The sequence below is a fragment of the Gouania willdenowi genome, chromosome 10 (assembly GCF_900634775.1).
Source record: "Gouania willdenowi chromosome 10, fGouWil2.1, whole genome shotgun sequence".
Lineage (NCBI taxonomy): Eukaryota > Metazoa > Chordata > Actinopteri > Blenniiformes > Gobiesocidae > Gouania > Gouania willdenowi.
In genome coordinates this window covers 27985060-28005514 of record NC_041053.1, presented here as the reverse complement: position 1 = coordinate 28005514, position 20455 = coordinate 27985060, and the positions used below count along the sequence as shown (strand labels likewise).

At 37.7% G+C, this 20455-nt stretch overlaps 1 protein-coding gene across 12 annotated transcripts in view; it reads left to right on the top strand.

The window, feature by feature from the left end:
* The window catches only part of LOC114470866 (mitogen-activated protein kinase kinase kinase kinase 4), a 49526-nt gene that overhangs the window by 1456 nt on the left and 27615 nt on the right, over positions 1–20455 (top strand). For 11 of the 12 annotated variants that reach the window (XM_028459216.1, XM_028459218.1, XM_028459215.1 and 8 more), the window contains exons 2-9: positions 222–287; positions 14067–14123; positions 14836–14961; positions 15100–15210; positions 16627–16717; positions 18467–18597; positions 19044–19098; positions 19300–19378. In XM_028459216.1, coding sequence (XP_028315017.1) covers positions 222–287; positions 14067–14123; positions 14836–14961; positions 15100–15210; positions 16627–16717; positions 18467–18597; positions 19044–19098; positions 19300–19378 — 716 coding nt within the window. Of the gene's footprint in view, positions 1–221; positions 288–14066; positions 14124–14835; positions 14962–15099; positions 15211–16626; positions 16718–18466; positions 18598–19043; positions 19099–19299; positions 19379–20346; positions 20380–20455 lie in introns of all 12 variants that reach the window. The other variant, XM_028459225.1, reaches the window with a different exon arrangement.

Sequence of the window (20455 nt, the reverse complement as noted above, 5' to 3'; positions counted from 1 at the left end):
TCATTTTTAATTTGGTCAAATTCTCTGTTTGTTGCTTATTCATCATAACACTTGTGTCAAATGCATTTTTGTGACGTGTAAAGCCTGAAGTCGAGAGTCTTAAACAAGAGATGAAAAAAACTGTTTAACCTAAGGTCCTAAACCAATGCTAATGTGTTCAACAATATTAAAAAAAAAAACAAAATTGTATGTAGCGTACTCATGTAATCTTCTTTCTATAGGACCCAGCAGGTATCTTTGAACTGGTTGAAGTGGTTGGGAATGGAACCTACGGCCAAGTGTATAAGGTAAGTGTATTCTCTGTTCAATTAGAACTGAAGAAAACTTTAAAATGATACTATTTTAGTGGGAAAAGTTAAGTTACCACATCATGAATATTTACGTTAGTCAGATCATAAAAGTTGCAAATCATTTCCACCACTTTTCCCACCTAATTTCACATACTGTATGTTGAGCCATTATTGTCACTTTTAACCTCTTTTCACCATATTTCATGTTTGTTTTTGCCAATTTAACCACATTCACGATTTGCCATGCCCATTATTTGCCAATTCAAACTAATTGTTCCTACTTTTTTAATGACATTTCCAAACTCCCACTCACCTCATCTCTGCCACTTTTGAGCCATTATTCACACTTTGAACCCTTTTTTTACCACTTTTTCTGTCCATTCTTGGCTACTCTGATTTGCAATGTTTGTGGTTTTTAAAATCCCATTTTACCACATTTTCCATTAGTTTTGGTCACTTTTAACCCATTTTATTTCTGATTAAAACAAGGATTTGCATCTTTAAGATGACTATATACTATGGAGCATATAATACTAAGCTTCCTGGTTACCAGTGGATGTTATTCAGATAAATAAATAAATGTGGTTATCACAGATTCATAGAACAATGGACCATCATTTTGCTGACTTTATGGATGGGCCCCAAAAAGCTCTCCCCTTTATTCCCCCTTATAGATGGCCCTGTCTCCGAATGTCTGTGTTCAACCACCTTCAGGTACATTGGGGGTCCCTGGTCAATGGCATCTTTTTTTTGGGGAGGGAGGTCATGGGCTGAAAAGGTTAAGAATCAATGCTCTAGACCTCATGAAACAAAGGCTAACATTACAGATTGACAACGGTTCAAATTCTGAGAGAAAGCATCACAACATTGTAGAATAGGAATGCTCTGCAATGACAAATCAGCTGACATGATTACCAGTAAGTATGCATTACTCATACTCAAGAGGAAATAGCCCTAGACCAGTGATGTGCGGTGATCACGAGGGTAGTGTAGGCAGGACGTTCCAAATCTAGACCACCAATGTCAACACCAATGACAATTTCATATGTTTCTGCTGGCAAGTGTTAATTCAATTCAATTCATATAAATTCAACTTTATTTGTAGAGCGCAATTTACAACAAAGTCATCTCAATGCGCTTATCTTATAAATAAATATAAAATTCATAATAAGAAAGAAAAAACCTAACAAGATCCACATGAACAAGCATTCAACCATCTAAAGAAATCATAAAACACCATTAAAGAAACATAAACAATTATTTAAAATAGCCTCCATACTCTCCCAACAAGATGTATCTCATGACACGGCAGCGCATCCGTTGTTTGTGTTGGCAACACAGAAACACGGAGAATATGACAACAACAACAACTCAGAACAGCCTCAGTGAGGAGCATCCACAAAGTCAATCCTTTATTTTGTACCATTCACTGTAGAAAGTACGAAACATTTTCTGACCTTACCTTTGCTGAAGGTCTGGTAACTCAGGTGTTGGTCTCCCATCTTTTAAAAGCTGTCATTTTTCCTCAACAAAAGTTTCTTTATCATCTCTAATGCTGTCATCCTGTCTGTAGTGTTATCCCGCCCACGAGATAGAGAACGTAGCAGCAGCGGTCACATGATATCAATTGACTAATGCACTGTGAACTTACGTATAGCATTTAACATAGCACGTAAATGGTTATCATCTTGGGGAACTGACTGCGCATGCGCAAACACATAAAAACACGCTATGGAGGCAGAGCAGCAACGTGCTTTTGAGAAGGGGTGTGGCCTCCTCCTGCCTTACAGCGGTTAGGAAATAGCGATGTTTAGCGATTTGGGCTATGAAAAGCACAAAATGCCGATACTTTCAAACTTATAGGCATTGTAGGCTATCGGAAGTTGAAAAATAAATAATTCATAATTATATTATAATTAAAACAAATAATCAAAATATCAATTCACCCTTGGGTAGGCACTGCCTACCTTGCCTACCCTGACTGCACGTCACTGCCCAAGACCAATCAGGAACTGACGATAAGCTGCATCAAATTTAAGGCCAAGCATCACTAGGTCCTGTTGTAATCCTCCTGTCTGGTAATGTCTTATATTAGTAGAAAGAAACCTTTAATTAAATATTGAAATGGAGAATCTGAGTACAGCCTCATTGTCTACTAACGTTAGAAATGATATCACTGTCCGTAAGACCTTTGAACCTGATTGTAAAGTCATACATTTTGATATTTGTGCTCAAATCTGCAGCATCATCTTCCAGTTAGTTTTATTACCTGTTTTGCTGACTGAATTGTCCCCCTGCCGCTCTTACACACACTCACAAATATGCAGCATCTTTAAAAGGCCCTGGGCGGAGTTCACTTCCTTGTTGCAATATCTCTTTGTGTATACGTGGTGTGTGTGGCCACAGGAGGTTTTTTAGTCTTTCTGTAAAAGGCTCATGTAGTCACCTGTGCTCTGTGCACATGTTTTTAGCTCAGCCATAATTTCCTTACACCTTCTCACTTTGTGCCAGTTTTGAGCATTAAACATGGCACTTCCTGTAATAGACTGATACAACATGTAACATGGTGTGATGCTGAGGTCTCACAAAATGCCTTCAATTTACATGCAATACATCATGAGAGAATGTAATGTTTTTAAAAGATTTTTATTTGTTTTTTGACATTATAAAAAACATGACATTTTTATTACAATTCCACCAAAGCACATGTGCATATTCTAAGAAGGGATAAAAAATCATTCTAAACTGTATATATATATAATTTTAGCCACTTATTATTATTATTTGCTATAACAGAAATGACACATTTAAACATGGGCTCCACTTGACGTGCTGTGTGCCAACAAGATGTAGGAAAAACAGATTTTAACACTGTTATTAGACTTCCGTGGAAAGTAATTACTGGTATACACCCAGCAAATGTAAAAAATGATTTGTTCAAAGCAACTCATTTTGGTTCAATCTTTTATCTTTGTGGGAGTAGGCACCTTTTGGACCCTATTTCATTTAGCTTAGTTGTGCATGGATACATATAACTTATCTATATGCAAATAGCAAGAGACGGACACCTGATAATCATGTAGAATAATTTAGCTTGTGTGGTGTATATTTAAAAATAATATCCAGTTAGATGAATATGAACTTCAAGTCAGAGCTTTGTCAGTCTATTCATTTATGTATAAATAGATGTGGTGCTTAGATTTGTCGATTTAAAAAAAAAAAAAAAATCTCAGCATTCTCACATGTGGTTGATTAGTTAATTAAACAAATGATGCCAATAAAAAAGGACAACTCTCTTGCTAAAACCATGCAAAATAGGTTTAATAAATTAGATTGAAATTGTGTTTTGGGAAGTGTTCTAGTTTCTATAAGTGCCTGACAGAGGATTAATGTGTTACGATTTGATATTTCGCAAGAGGAAATATTGTAAGAGATGTGCGGGACAGTAATGGATGTGGGCTTTTCACGTTTACCCTTACACTTTGACAATTTACTGGCCATGAAAAGGAAATGAGGAAAAAGTGTGAAGAAATCTTTGCTGTTTTACAACAGAATATATAAAGCACTGGTGATTCACAATTCAAACACCTTCAGTGTTTGTTCTTATTACTACACTTATTTTATGCGTTATTAATACTTCAACTTATAATATTAAATGCGCAGTCTTTGACATGTACATCTACCGAACTGTTTGGGGAAATGGTGTGTTAGATTTTGTGATCTTACCCAGCAGTACAAAAACACACAAATACACAAGCACACAGGCTGCATAATCCAGACACTCCCAATCTGTTTATTTTACATTGAGATTGAGTTGGTCTGCCTGAAAACATGCACACACAGTTTGAATGTCCTTGATTTAGGAACTGTAGACCAAAGTCGGGACACACAAAACATCTTGTCAGTAACAGAGAGGAAGAGAATGACCCACAAACAGACAAACATTAGGCCAACACACACCAACTGATCTATCGGACTATATATATATATATATGACTTCTGTACATTTGTTTTTAACGGAGTTAGTTAGGGACTTTCCTCATAGGATGTTTGGACAGGGACCAGGTCTAATAACTAGTGCTATGTATACATACACGTACGTATGCATGCGCACATGTGCATGTGCTGACAAAGCACTGGGCTTTTCCCATGTTTATTTATATGTTGCAGCATTTTTACAGTTTGTTTGACACAGTTACAGATAATCATGCAGAAAGTAGAGTGTATTTTACACAAAGTGCAGTACACAGTGCTACTGAAATAGTAAAATACTTTATTTGTGAGAAATGGTGGCCCCAATAGAAGCTATTGAAAGCTTATGATAGGGGCCCGGGTGCCTACACTTAACAGACAGGATATTGGCCAGATATCCTCATAGTCTCAACATCATACAAACAAAACACACAATACATAATCCAAGAATCATGCTTGCAGCAGATTTGTCTGTACAATCATTATACAATGACATTAGGCGAGCGAAATAGATGGAACAAAATATAAGCAGTATTCACGTGAGAGTTTGGATATAATTAGTGAGTTAAACATAACTTGATAGAAATTGCTTTTTTAGCTTTTGTGACAGTTTTACTTCCTCAATGAGCTCATTCCAAATCTGTGGTCCACTGCACACAATACTAAAGTTGCATGGTACATTTTAATCTGCATTTTCCGCCAGTAATTTGGTTTTTATTCTTGATGGTATATGTGTGCACAGGATGGACGTAGTTTATAGTTTATAGTTTAGTTCAAGGACAGTTTGGTACATGACACAAGCTTTCTGGAGGTAGTTGTTTTCCTCAGAAGATTATAGCGGTGGGAGAATATTCTTGTAGGAGTATTAAACTCAGATAAGGCATGTTTGTTTTGGAGCATTTGTAGGGTTGTAAGTAATGATAAGTTGGAAATGTACTACATCATATAATGTTTCTGTATTTCAGATGAGGCTCAAACAATGTTTTGTATATGGTGAGAAGTGCAAATAGTACTTTTTGCAATACGGGTGAGGAATTAACAGTCATTTATATACAGAAGTGTGAAGAGAAGTGGTCCTAAAATGGAACCCTGAGGAACCCCATGATTGATGGATTGATATGGATTGGTCATTCACCATTGACAAAAACATATTGTTGTTTCCCTAACAGATAACTGCAAAAGAAATCTAATGCTAGGCCTCTAATTCCATGTGTTCCATTTTTTTTTTTTATCAGGATTTTTGTATTAATGGTATCAAATGCGATGGATAAGTCCAAGAAAATGCCACTGCTGTAGTCACCTTTATCAATTCCTTCATTTCAAGGGAGAAGTAATACAAGATGAACAGGAAACCAGGCAACGTATTTACTTAATTGTCTCTGAACAAAAGTTTCATATAAGATGATAAAAGATATGGAAATCAAAGAGTTTCTATGATAAAGGCGCCAGCTAAAGTAAAATGATGTGTGACATCCTCTGAGAAAGTTGCAGACACTTTGCTGGGAGAAAAATTACACGTCATTAACACAATGGTGTCAATAGGAAAAAAGAATAAAAATGTTGGTATAATAGAAAAACCAAAAAACACAACAAAAAAACACTATGACTATGATCAAAGCAAAACATATTGAGATAAAATAAGAACAGGGAACAAGAATAAAAGAAAACAAGATGTCTCTATTTGTGTAGATTTGTGTCAGGATGTGTGTACTGCAGTGTGTTGTGGCCAATAGTTTTCAGAAAATACCAAGTACTGGTAGTTTGGCTACGCACAAATCCCATGTGCGTAGCTCTAAACAGAGAGTAAATCTGGAGTTGGTTTGAACCATGTGACTCATCTTCTACATGATGTTGGGGTGTTTCCATTTCTTTTTATTCAACTACCAAATTGTATGGTACTTCAGATGCCTGCTTAGATGTTAAAAAACTGTTATATTTGTGGTTATCCACAGGAGGCCCTTTAACCATTTTCATTCAAATCCAGTGGAAAATTTTCCTGGTCAGCAGACAGCAGTTTCCCAAGATAGATAGATTCCATGAAGAGATGAGAGGGTGAAAGGGCTGCAAACAATCAGTTCAATTCATTGAAGGTGCCAGAGGAACTGAGAAGCCAGCATCTCCTCAAAGATTCTTCAGTGCACTTGCTTTTGCCTCGCACGATATCTCAAGGGCTCGTGGAATCATCGGAGAAATGTTTAACAGTCACCGTTTATACAATGGCAGCAGTTTTTGCATGAGTAGAGAAAACACTGAGTCATTGCTGTTGTATTCGAACGATGCTTGAATAGGAGTTGGGGAGGATTGGTTAAACAAAAAAATGTGACCTATTTCTGAAGAGTCGAATAACAGTTTATTTGTTCTTTTTCGCGATGTTATAACAAACCAGTTTGTGACGTTCAGCACAGCGGAATGATCCCTCGGGTAGTTCTTGGCAGAGATGAGAAAATGTTAGCAGGGAGAAACAAGCACCGAAACACTGCACATGCAGTTCAGATGAAGGTTTTTAGCTCCTAGGAGGAGTTCCATTACCTTTGGGGGACAAACTATTTCCATCTGAAGCAGGACTTTAAAAACTAAGCTTCACAACCACTTAGGATTATTTTCAACTGATACACGTAGTATGAAGTATTAATAAATCTATGATGTGTACGAGCAGTCACAAGCGATAAATATTAATTTAGTAGAGGGATGGGCAACTTTTATCAGTGTGTGATTGTCAGCCACAGTATCAACATTCATGTCAGCATTAATACAGGAAAGAACCAAGGCTTTGTGTTTTTATTGTTCTTTTAGTGTATTTTTGGTGTCATTTTGGGCCTGTACTATGAAGCTGGATAAGTATATCAGAGATATCTCTCCATTGGCGGGCTTCACCAAACTAAACATTCTCCGTCACAGAGCAGCTGTACTACGAAGCAGGATATAAACACGTTCACTAAAGCCAGGTGATTTCAGCCTGGCTATGTGCGCCTCACTTGTAACCGGTAAAGATTGCAGCGTCTGACCAATCACAAACAAAGGATAAACCGTGCAGAGCAATTAAGGAACAATATTTTTTAAAATATGAAGAATTAAAATTCATAATTCAGACCAAAAACAACACTGTTGCTGCAGGAAAAGCGGGAAGGAATGCAGGCAGAGCATTGATTGCTTAAATTTGTGAGATAATGCAATCAAACAGAAACTGATAAGTTTCACTTCATTAAGGCACGGACCTTGCCACAGAATGCATGAATGAATGACTGTATCAGTCGGAGAACGCTTAACACTTTAATGTAATGGTCTTCTGACAGGAATCCCCCCAAAAGAGCATCAAACAGCTACAGCTGGTTCAGAACGCTGCAACTCCGGTCTTAACCAGAACAAAGAGGTCAGAGCACATTAGTCCAGTTTTAAAGTCTCCCAGTCAGCCTCAGAATAGACTTTAAAGTTCTGCTGCTGGTGTATAAATCTGTGAATGGGTTTGGTCCAGAATACATCAGTGACATGTTAGTCAGGTATGAACCCAGCAGGTCTCTCAGATCTATGGACACAGGTCAGATAGTGGAGCCCAGAGTTCAGTAAACATGGTGATGCTGCTTTTAGTTGTTGTGCTGCAAAGAAGTGGAACAAACTGCCAGCAGAGCTGAAGTCAGTATCACGTGTGAACATTTTTAAATCAAAGTTAAAGGCACTTTTTTTCTCTACTGCATATAATTGAGAGAGAGATTTTTGGTCATGTTGTTGATGTCATGTGTTTGTTGATGATTTTACTGATGATTTTAATTGATTTTACTGATGATTTTAAATGTTCTTATTGATTTTAAACAATTGAATGTTTTATCATGTTAAGCATATTGAGTTGCCTTGAGTATGAAATGCGCTATACAAATAAATTTGCCTTGCCTTTATCAGCTGACTAATGTTGGTCAGTCTATCAGATGAAAATCTATATCTTTTCTATAGGATGTCATTGTATCAATGCCTAAATATTCTCTCTCTCCTGTCAGCTGTCAGATCACATCCACGCTGCAACGTGTCCACAGAATGACCCACCTATTCTTCAGCAGGTCATTTTCCAAGAGAACTGATTAGTCAGGAGGTTTTGCTTTATACTGGCTCAGATCTTATCTTAGCACTTACTGTAACCTGGTCCCAACCATGTTAGCCATTAATCCTATTGTGATTTACCCCAGTAAGAAGTTAACCAGCCTTGCAATACACCACACACAGCATAAATCCTGGAAGTTTGCGCGATAAGAGGAAATCCTCAAAATTCTCATTTTGTTTGTTGTTTTGCGTTTTTTGGGGTTTTTTTTTTACTAATTTTTGCATATTTCTGCTGCAATTTTGCATAATTTGTTATTTTGTGTATTTATGTTCTCATTTTGTGTTTTTTGTTGCTTTGTTTATTTTGTTTGTTGTTTGGTGTAGTTTTGTAATCATCTTATGTGTTTTTGGAGTCATTTTTATTATTTTAGTTGTCTTTTGAGTTATTTTTGTTATCATTTTGTGTATTTTTGCTGTTTTCTATTTGTTTCATATTTAGTTGTCATCCTGATGTGTTTTTCAAGTAGTTTTGATTATATTTGATATTTTAGTTGTCTTTTAAGTTTTTTTGTGTATTTTTGTGTTGTTTTTTTTACAACATCCTGTGTGTTTTTAAAGTAATTTCATGTTTTCATAGATTCATTTTGTGGTTAGGGTTAGGGTAAAAATAGTCTGCCAGTTACCCATCACCTGATTCAGTGTAGTGCTGATTTGCTTTGAAGTGTGAAGCAGCAACATGAAAATATGTCTATTCAAAATACTTTCAGGAACTGGATCACATGGCAACACAATTTGCAGGCTTGAAGTCAGAGCAGCAACACCCTTCACTTTCAATTCCATTTCTTCTTCAGTTTCTATAGATTACACCATCAAATCTTCTGCATTCACAGTTTTCAGAGGGAGGATTTCTGAGCAGTGCCCTTAAAGATCTGAGAGTCAATCAAACAGTGTACTGCAGGTGAAATGGTTATATACAGTATATATATATATATATATATTATTATTTTAATTTAGTTTATTGGTCATACTATAAGTGCAGAGCTATCACACCAGTCAAGTAGGTGCATTGTACATTGTGCTTATGCTGCATATTTCCAATACATTGAGTGCATGTTTCATTCATTTACAAACAAACACAGCAGAGTGAGGGGAAGTTAAGTGAGAAACGCCCTGTGTGAATGTGTGTGTGTGTGTGTGCGTGTGCGCATGTGCGTGTGTGTGGCGCTGTGATGCGTGAAAGAATACGTGAACTTTTGCTGCTTTTAAAGAATGTCTTCCTCGTATCTGATACACATCTCAGCAACAACGTCCACACCACTCGTTTTCTGCAAACATCTGCAACATGCTATTGGAACAGCTGCAACATCAAGTTTCAGAGATGAATCACTTACACTTCCTCAAATCTTTAATGTTTTCAGTGGCTTTACGTCCCTTTCTGCCATCCACTCATCATCGCCTTTGCGGCAATGACACAAAAGCTTTCCCACCATTATAACTCATGACTCTTTTTGGCCACACAGCAAAACTAAGAGTTTATTATTGTGAAATGACACTTTTAATAAAAAAAGTTGGGATGTCCTGATACAACCTTTTCATTTACGATATGATACCGATATTGCAGCCTTGCTTATCGGCTGATACCAATATTGATACGATCTGATATCAGCATGAATCATACATACTTTTTTAATTAAAAAAAATGAAAAAAATTCTCTCTTTTCTTTAATAAAAAAATAATTATTACTTATTTTGTAGTGTGGAATGTTAGAAAAGGATTGATCAAGTGATGTTACTCAAACAGAGAACAATAGTCAGCAACAGTAGGTATGAGAAAAACTGACCCAATTATTATTAACCAATTGGTTACATCATTTTTTTGACCTTTAACATAATATCTACAGTATTCTACAAATGAATAAAATAAAAAAAATGAATTGAAAAAAATAAATATAAATAAATAAAAGAAAAAAAAATGGAAAATCCAGAAATTTTAATCCGATGTGTTTCCAGGCTAATATTGGACCGATATCCAATATCGATGACAAAAAGCACAAATATGCTTTAAATTTTTTGCTAGTTGCTGTGATTTTTTTTCTATCTAGTACTAAATTACAATTTGTGTGTATTTGAACCAAATGTGGCCGTGTCAGTGGCTACAAAGGGAAGAGATGACAGAGGGACGTGTGAATGTGTTGGGTTTTTAACTTTTGGAGGTTTTAAAAGAAACAAAGGGAAAAACGTGAGGATGCAGAGGGAGGAAAGTGAAGCAAAGGAAGGAAAGCAGAGGTGAAAGGCAGCGACAGGCAGGGGGGGGAGGAAGGAAGGGGGTGACAGACCGATGAAAACTGGTCAGATAAGAAGGAAAACAGACCCCCGTGGGGTTTAGAGCTAATTATCTATTTGAAACAGTGAGAGTATGACTGAAATCTTGATCAAACTTAACTCAAGTCAGACTATTTCCAGCATTAGAGCTCTAACAAATTAGTGTAGTCCCTTTTCTGTATTAAGATATCTTGTATTATTCCAAATAAAAATCTAAAATAGAAATACTGGAATACTCCCTGTCTTAATTTTGTTGGAGAGCTTAATGACAGTGGATTCTTAATGTTACGTGCACTACTAAAAAGTCCACATACTACGTATTACACTATATATATATATTAATTTATAGTTTTATACATAAGGGTTAGGTTAGGTGGAGGGATCTAGTGGGGTTAGGTAAGGTTAGGGTTAGGGGTTAAGGGAACAAAGGGTAAGGAACAAGTCTTACCTACAAGTCACCTTATTCATGCGAATGAGTGCTGTTATCTCATAATAACGACAGCGTAATGTCAGCCTTATGTATACAACAAGTAAAGTGTTAAAAAAATATATTTGTGATGATTTTTTTTCACACCTTAAAATAACCTGTGGTAGATAAACCCATAGATGCAACTCAAACTATTCAGTCTAATCCTATAACCCTTCCATTGTCCTCAAATAGTACCACATTTTACTGTTGGGGTCCCCTACCCCCCATGTCATGTATCAACTGAGAAGTAGCATCTCATCACCTCCAGGTGTGGGGATGTAAGTTCACATATTAGTCACACACAGACGGATACGTTTTGCACATCTAAAACAGCTTGGAGTCAAATTGACCCCAGAGGAACACCAATTTGTGCAGCGCATTAGAAAAAATATATACATGATCATTTTTACTTAAATTGTACCCATCAAAATAGGAAAAAATCATGAAATATGAAACAAAAAATTATTTTTTTAATGATAAATATTGAATGGGGTCAAATTGACCCCAAGGATAATAGGAGGGTTAATGTCAAATGGCTTTGCTCTGGAAGTCTGCATGGAACCAAAGCAAAGTTTTGTCACTCCTTGTGTTTATTATTATTACATAAACAACCTCCATGCATTCACTCAGGTGAGCTTGGTCTGTGGTGAACAAAGTGGACAATATCAATAAAGGACTGTGTGCAGGGAGCAGAAATGTGGAACGATGACAGAGAGACATGTTTTCATAAAGATAGTACGAGATAGAAAGTGAAAGGCCAGAGTCGATCTCTCTGACGTGTCCCAGAGCGCTTTGTGCTACAAACGTCCTACTTGTTTCTAATAAGCTCTGTATGAATATGTTGCTGTAACCTTTTCTCCGACAGCGATGGTCATGTTCACTCATCTAACAAGGCTGTGTGTGTGTGTGTGTGTGTGTGCGCGTACGTGCGCTACCCATCAGGGGTTGCACGGTGCTAATAAGGGCCTCAGCTGACAGCTCAGTTATCAATAGCAGCAGTGAGGTGACGCCAATGAGTGAAAAGGGACAGGGACGTCTGTTTCCTTAGCGATCACTGTCAAACTAGTGGCTGCACGACAGCCACAAAACCTCAGGACCACAGAGTCAATGAGACAATGTCAAGTCCAGTGTGAAAAGCAGGAATCTGATCTTTAACAGTTTCTCATCTTTAATCAAATGATGGTTTTACATCGAATATAGATCAAGAGGCATTTGGACAATTTATTCTGATTAACATGAAGGCAACTGCTGCAAATGTATTGAAGGTACAGTAATGCTAAAATAATAATAATCCTTTTTTTATTTTTTAGTCCTGCAGGGTTTGCTAGTAGTAGAATAATCCAACATTTTATGACTTCTGCTTCACAATAACGTCATTTTTGTTCCATTGACCTTAACAAGGCTCTCTTTGTTACTTTTAAACAGCGAAGAGTGCTTGAGATGCAGCCTTAATGGTTATCTTGCTGACTGTTTGTCGCTGAACTCAAAGACAGTAAACTTTTAACATGGTCACCAGTTGAACTGAAACACTGCTAGGCAACTTAACCAAACTAAAACCATGAAAACGCTTCAGGCTATGCTGTCATGTTTCTTCCCAACACAAACTTAAATTAAAAATAAATAAATGTATTGATAGTGTTGTTCAGTTCATTGACAATTAATAAATCGTACACATATAGAGAGACAACGTGTTGGTTTTGTGGAAACGGATGATTTAGTCATACACGTTGCCACATCCTACTCCCATCCCCCTGTACAAATTGTCCCTGGGACCCATTTTGCGTTAGAAAATTACGATTTTTTTTTAGATTTGCCGTACATATCTCAGTTGTAAGTTCTTCTTTTGCTATTTTTTCTCTCTGACTGACTGAACAAAGTTGTTTGTGTCATGAGTCATCCAACTAGGGCTGGGCGATATTTTTTTTTTTCTCAAAATGGCGATATACGATAGACAGTAATTCTCTATACTTTTAACTCAATAAAGTCTCATCAGAAAAAATAAATAAATTTGCAGATGCAAAATGACACACAGGCACATTTATTAATAAACAGCTGCACAATATGTGTCACTTTTGGCTTTTACTCCTCTAAGGGATAGCATGTGTGAGTGAGTTCTGTAGTGTGGCTTGTTTAGGGAAAGGTCTGGGTTTGGACACACTCAGTAATCAATCTAAGTATGAAAAGCAGCAACTCCTAAAATTAGTATTTTAATACAAAATAAGCAATACAATAAAGAAAAATATATCATTATAGATGATATTCTAATTTTCTATATTGCCAAAATAGAAATATTGATGCATCTTGACTTTAAATATATTGTCTAGGCCTGGTCATGACCTTTGCTCTCTTTGATTCTCACTAACACTCTGGATACCATTCACATCTTATTAATTAGACAAGCTACTGTAATATCTTATCATTTTTATGTAAATGGTAAAATGGACTAAATGGACTTGATTTATATAGCGCTTTATCACCACACTGAAGCAGTCTCAAAGCGCTTTACATATCAGCTCATTCACCCAATCACTCTCACATTCACACACCAGTGGGACAGACTGCCATGCAAGGCGCTAGTCGACCACTGGGAGCAACTTAGGGTTCAGTGTCTTGCCCAAGGACACTTCGACACATAGTCAGGTACTGGGATCGAACCCCCAACCTCTCGATCAGAAGACGACCCACTACCACCTGAGCCACGGTTGCCCTATGTGACTAATGACAATGTTTACATTTTCCTCTTCTCACCTCTGCTCTCTTGCTTTATGTCTTTTCAGTTGATCTCTTTTATTCTCTCTCTATGCATCATGTCCTTTTCTTTCTGATTATGTCTTTAATGAAACAACAACAACATTTTCATTCGTTCCAGCATCTTTCAAGTGACTCTTTAACCTGTTGTATGTTGTCATTAAATTTTTAAAAAGACGTTGTTTTGCAAGCACGTTGGAATCCTAAATCGTTATTTTTCTTTTTATCGCCAACAGGGTCGTCATGTCAAGACAGGTCAACTGGCTGCGATCAAAGTCATGGAGGTCACAGAGGTAGGAGGGTTTCACATTTACTCAAACAGCCTTTTACTCTCTTCTTCCACTGATTATTTAATAAATGTAACTCTTTTTGTGTATTAATGCTGGATGTATGGTATGTACTGTAACCTAATATTTACTTTTAAGATAGTGTATCATTACTCTGTGTTGCACTTTAGGCTGAATTTATGTGATTACATGGATTATTAATGTATTTCATGATCTGCTTTCTTCATGATACTTATGGGAGGCCATGACATTTTTACATTACATATACTGCTGTGTGATATTGTTTCCATAAAACATACATAGTGTGCAACAGTAGGTGGTACTCACAGTAATAACCAAGCACGAGTATTTACAGCAGAACATTTTCTAAAGCATCACGATCCCTCCGAGAACTTGCGTTCCACATGAGTGTACCATTTATGTTTTTGCCATTTTTTGTTGATGTTCCTCACAGTTTGTGATATTGACCTTTGTTTTTTACGAGCCTAATTTTGGGCTCTACACTTTGCACATAGTTATGAATGCATGTGGGGGAAAAAATACACTTTTTAATATTTTGCTTTTCAAGAGGCCCTAACATTACCTGATCCTTTCTCTGAGGTGGGAATCAATGCAGCTCTGTGCGTGCCATTCATCACCATCTATGTTGATATTTAGAATATTGATATTGATTTCTTTTTGTAATTTGATTCCTTGTTTCTCTTTTTTATGATTTCAGGAGGAGGAAGAAGAGATAAAGCTGGAGATTAACATGTTGAAAAGTTATTCCCACCACAGAAACATTGCTACTTATTATGGTGCTTTTATTAGGAAGGGCCCTGCAGGACAGGACCATCAGCTCTGGGTTTGTAAACTAGCTAGCTTTAAATGACACAGTTTCTTTTTGGATAAATGTCTCCTTTTAAAGATAAAAACAACCACAAGACACTAAAATCAATTATTGTTTCATTACCATCAATGGCTTCTCTTTTCTTCTCTGTAGTTAGTGATGGAGTACTGTGGAGCCGGCTCAGTCACAGACTTAGTGAAAAAGACTAAAGGAAACTGTTTAAAAGAAGACTGGATTGCCTACATTTGCAGAGAGGTGCTGAGGGTAAGGCCCTAGTCTACCCACTTTATTGTTTAGTTTTTTCTAACTGGTATATTGAAATCAATTAGTTTGTCATTTCTGTTGAATCTCTATTAATGTGTGCTTTGCCTACATTAGATATGTTTTTATTACATCGACACCAGTCAAAGTCAGGAGTGTCGTGGCCTACAAAAGGAATACTAAAATCGTTATAACCACTCATCGACATTCTATTTAAATATGATACTAACATTTATTCCTGAGGCATAATAATGCAATAAAATAAGGGAATAGTAATTAAAAAAACATGTTAACAATGTCTTCAGATGCACAAGCAATAACTTGCATATCCTTTGACACAACTATTTTTTTTTTACAGAGTATCCCAGCCTAATGCCTTTCTTTTTCTTAACAACAAATCTGTGTTAGTGAACATGCATTTGTGGAATGAGTACATTTTCCCATACTTTCAATGTTTCTTTTGTCTTGTGTCTGAGTCTCGTGTTTAGTTTCCTGTGCCCCCTTGTGCTGACACTCAGTATATCTGTATACTTACTTATACTGTATGTGATGTAGAAGATCAAACCTAAACCATTTAAGTTACCTTCTGCTTTGATAGGCTTGATACATGCCGACCTCTCACAGGTGCAGTTTAACCTCAGTCATTTATGTTCAGGCTTTATTGTATTCTTAAAGAAAGCAGCTGCGGAGTTCAACTCAAATCTAGGCAACTTTCTGTTTATAGTCGGAAAAACACTTGTAAGGTAATCCGAATGTTTATCTCTTTTTCTTTCTGACTTAAAAAACAAATCTATTTTCAATTGATATTCTTATAGACGAGTTTGTAAAATGTTCTGATTATCACTGAGAGATCACAAGGCCATGAGAAAGACTCAGTATGTTTATAATGGCCTTTAGCAATACGTTTTGCTGCTGTTGTTACAAACTCCTCACACAAGCTGTTTTTAAACTTAAATCAACCCGTTTTCTGTCTTTGATGCTGCTTTTATCAGTACCAGGAATCTATAGTTAGAAGAAGGACAAAGGGCTCTGGACTGTGGCCCATGCTTTCGCTGCTGCTGCTGTCAGCGGTGCTGTCTCGCTATTGTTTCAACTGAAGCATACAAAACACACACCAACAGCATGATGAGGTCATTGGCCAAAATGAGACTCACTTCCTCTTGTTTATTTGACCTTCTTTGAAGAAGAAGCAGTTAAAGCACTCGTACACACAAATGCACAAAGTCTAAAACTGTGTCACATATTAATAACTGGTAGTTAACTTCCTCGGCCCCGAAAACAATAGTGACGCCAGAAGGCAGTACAAAACGAATAAAGGATGACAAATGTAACAAATCAAACTGCTACAACAGGGTGTTTATTGTGGTGGTGGTCATCTGACTGTGTGTGTGTTTCTCTGTGTGTGTATTTGTCTTACAGGGTCTTTCCCATCTTCACTCCCATCATGTGATCCACAGAGATATCAAGGGACAAAACGTTTTGCTTACTGAGAATGCTGAAGTCAAACTGGGTATGTCCCACTGACACGAGCACTGTGGTTTAACCCCAACACGTGTTGTGCACATACCTGCAGGCAGGGTTTCAGAAGAGTCACACAGTCACGTCCATGAATCCCAAAAGTACTAGGGATGTAACGATTCACTCAACTCCCGATACAATTCGATTCGCGATACTGGGTTCACGATGCGATTCTCTCACGATTTATTTTACAAAATGAGACTGTAGACAAATGATGACTGAAATAAAAAATACTGTACTGTTTTCTTTTAAATTTAATTGTCAAAGGAATCCCTTGATAAACTATGCAAAACAATGTAATTTAAAATAAATAAAATAAAAATAAATCCATCCATCCATCCATCCATTTTCTTCCGCTTTTATCCGGGGCCGGGTCGCGGAGGCAGCAGTCTCAGCAGAGATGCCCAGACCTCCCGATCCACGCACACCTCCTCCAGCCATTCTGGGGGGACCCCGAGGCGACACCAGGCCAGCTCAGAGACATAGTCCCTCCAGCGTGTCCTGGGCCTTCCACGAGGCCTCTTCCCAGTAGGACATGCCTGAAACACCTCCCGAGGGAGGCGTCCATGGCTTCTCCGAACTCCTCCCAGACCCAAGTTTTTGCCTCAGCGATTGTGCGGGCTGCAGCACGCTTGGCCTGCCGGAACCTCTCGGCTGCCTCCGGAGTCCTACCAGCCAAAAAGGCCAGGTAGGTCTCCTTCTTCAGCTTGACAGCATCCCTTACTTCCAGACGCCACCACCGGGTTCGGGGATTGCCGCCACGACAGGCACCAGAGACTTTGCAGCCACAGCTGCGAACGGCTGCATTGACAATGGACAATGTCTCCCACCTCCCTCGGGATCTGGGAGAAGCTCATCCGGAGTTGGGAGTTAAAGACCCCACTGACAGAGGGATCCACCAGACGTTCCCAACAGACCCTCACAACACGTTTGGGCCTGCCAGGTCTGACCGGCTTCCTCCCCTGCCAGTGAATCCAGCTCACCACCAGGTGGTGATCAGTTGACAGCTCAGCCCCTCTCTTCACCCTAGTGTCAGAGACACGCGGCAGGAGATCAGTTGATACCTTTTTTACGTAAATGGTTTTCATCTCGGGGAACTGACTGCGCATGCGCAAACACATAAAAACACCCTATGGGGCCAGAGGCAGAGCAGCCATGTGCTTTTGAGAGGGGGTGTGGCCTCCTCTTGCCTTACAGTGGAGTGAGACGGCAGCCGTTCCAGGAAATAGTGCTGTTTAGTAATATGGGCTATGAAACGCACAAAATGCGGACACTTTCAAACTTATAGGTACTGTAGGCTATTGGAAATGGAAAAATAAATAATTTATAATTATATTATAATTAAAACAAATAATCAAAATATCAATTCACCCTTGGGTAGGCACTGCCAACCTTGCCTACCCTGACTGCACATCACTGCTTGTTTCTCCCTTTCCTCTTTGTGCCCCTCTTACCTTGGATTTTACATGTTTCTCACCTCTTTCATTTTGCCTTGGGCAAGCCAAAATGCTTCCACACTTCTAATTTAAAACACAGTGGTGCGTCCTGAATTTCAAATTCTAAATAGATAGCGCCCTTTGCTGTTTTGTTATTTATTTATTTTTAAGTACTGCGATTCAATTTTGTGTATCGATGTGAACCATGACACCTTTTAATCGATTTTTAACTGCCTGACGATTAATCTTTACATCTCTACTAAAGTGTCATATTTGTAAAGCTTTCCCTCTTTTATTGTCTACAGTTGACTTTGGAGTGTCAGCACAACTGGATAAGACGATTGGTCGCAGGAACACTTTCATCGGTACTCCCTATTGGATGGCTCCAGAAGTCATAGCATGTGACGAAAACCCTGAAGCCACATATGACTACAGGGTACTTTCCATGTACTGTGTATAGTGTTAGTGTGTATCTTGTCTTTCTAATATCTGATACACACAGTTTCACTTTGTATAAGATGGAAGAAAGCATTATATGTACCTTTCTGTTCGTAAGAACTTATTTTTTCTTATGAACGACAGCTATTTGCTCAATAGACTTTGGCTTATTTTTTTTTTTACTTTTCCTGTCTGTGACTTTAATGGTATAAAAATAATAGATGGTAGGAAATCTGCAAATAAAATCTCAGCATGTGCCTACAATTTAATTTCTACCAAATATAAAACATGACCTTCTTTAAATCAAGTATCTAGAAATTTTACTGAAATTTTAAAAGAAGTTGTTTGATTTAATAAGACTTTTACTCTCTCGCTATGCATCTTTTACAGGATATTTATCTGTTTGCTGAATCTGTAACTTGTCTCTGTTCTTTCTGTTTACAGAGCGACCTGTGGTCTTTAGGCATCACAGCTTTAGAGATGGCTGAAGGAGCGCCTCGTAAGTAGAAAAAATTAAATCATTCTCCCTGTAACACTGCATGGATTGTTTTTTAGGTTATTTATGTTTATTTATTCACCTACATTGCTGTTCTCGACCCCCTCTGCTTTTCCCCTTCTTTCTTTCTCTCTCCCTGTCTGTCTGTCTGTCTGTCTGTCTGTCTGTCTGTCTGTCTTTTCTGCTCTGGGTCTCCTCCTATAGCGTTGTGTGACATGCATCCAATGAGAGCATTGTTTCTCATCCCACGGAATCCTCCACCGAAGCTTAAATCAAAGAAATGGTAAGACTACAATCACTCACACACAGCGTCCAGTCGAGTTCAGTATGTGGTTGTCTCTTCTGAAGTGAAGACTTTCATGTGTCAAAGGGTCAAAGAAAGATTGTCGCTGGAATTTATTGTCAGAAATAAACTGTTAAAGATAAATATGGGAAAAATGGGAAAAATTCCTGCAGCAACACATTTTCAGTAGGTTTTAACTAACATGCCGTCTGACCCCAGCTCAGGTATTATTGGATGGCAAAACCAATAGTGGATAATAAATCATGTTGCTAATTATGCTTTCAGCAAATTCATTCCTATTGCACTTTATTTGTAGAATATTATTGGAAGATTGCTTTAGGGTTAGTAAGATTATACACTTTTAATCAACAATGGCAAAACTGTTGTGGCTTACAAGCAGAAATAAGTCTATTACTGGATGATTTCCCTGAATAAGCTTTGCCCATGCTTTGGCCACTCCTCTGATTTAGATTAGTCACAGAATGGTTTATTAGGAGATAATATTTTGTTAATCAATCATCTTCTGTTTCCGCTTGGCTCCAGTACTCACAAAGGGCTGGAATCGTCATAAATTCAATGACAGTGTCCTGCATCTGTTTGGACTTTGAGAGGAAACAGGGAGTGGTGAAGTGGCATGATTAATTCACATTTATGTGTCATCCCTTTCTTTTGCATAGGCTAAGTCTTTTGTTCAAAAGGGAAACTTTGGGACTTGAACTTGTGGTTGACCTTTAGTAAATTGTAATGTGTGTTCATATCATGAGACTATATACTGTATATACTGTATATAACATATATTGTCAGTCATCTGGATGCAGCCCTTCACTGTCCCTTTACCTCCAGCTTACTTTCAGGCATTACATGCAGTCCTTTCATTTTTAATGACTTCAGAGACACACCTTTATGTATAAGTGTTGCTAAACCTAAAGCATCTTTCCACTATAATAGGCAGGATTTTCTTTTTATAGAGGCCTAAGAAAAGTTTCAGTTGCAATCCTCAGGTGAGTTGCTTCCCATATCTGAATATTTTTGGTCTTGCTACAGAGTGCATTGATATTGAAGTGCTTATTTTACTCC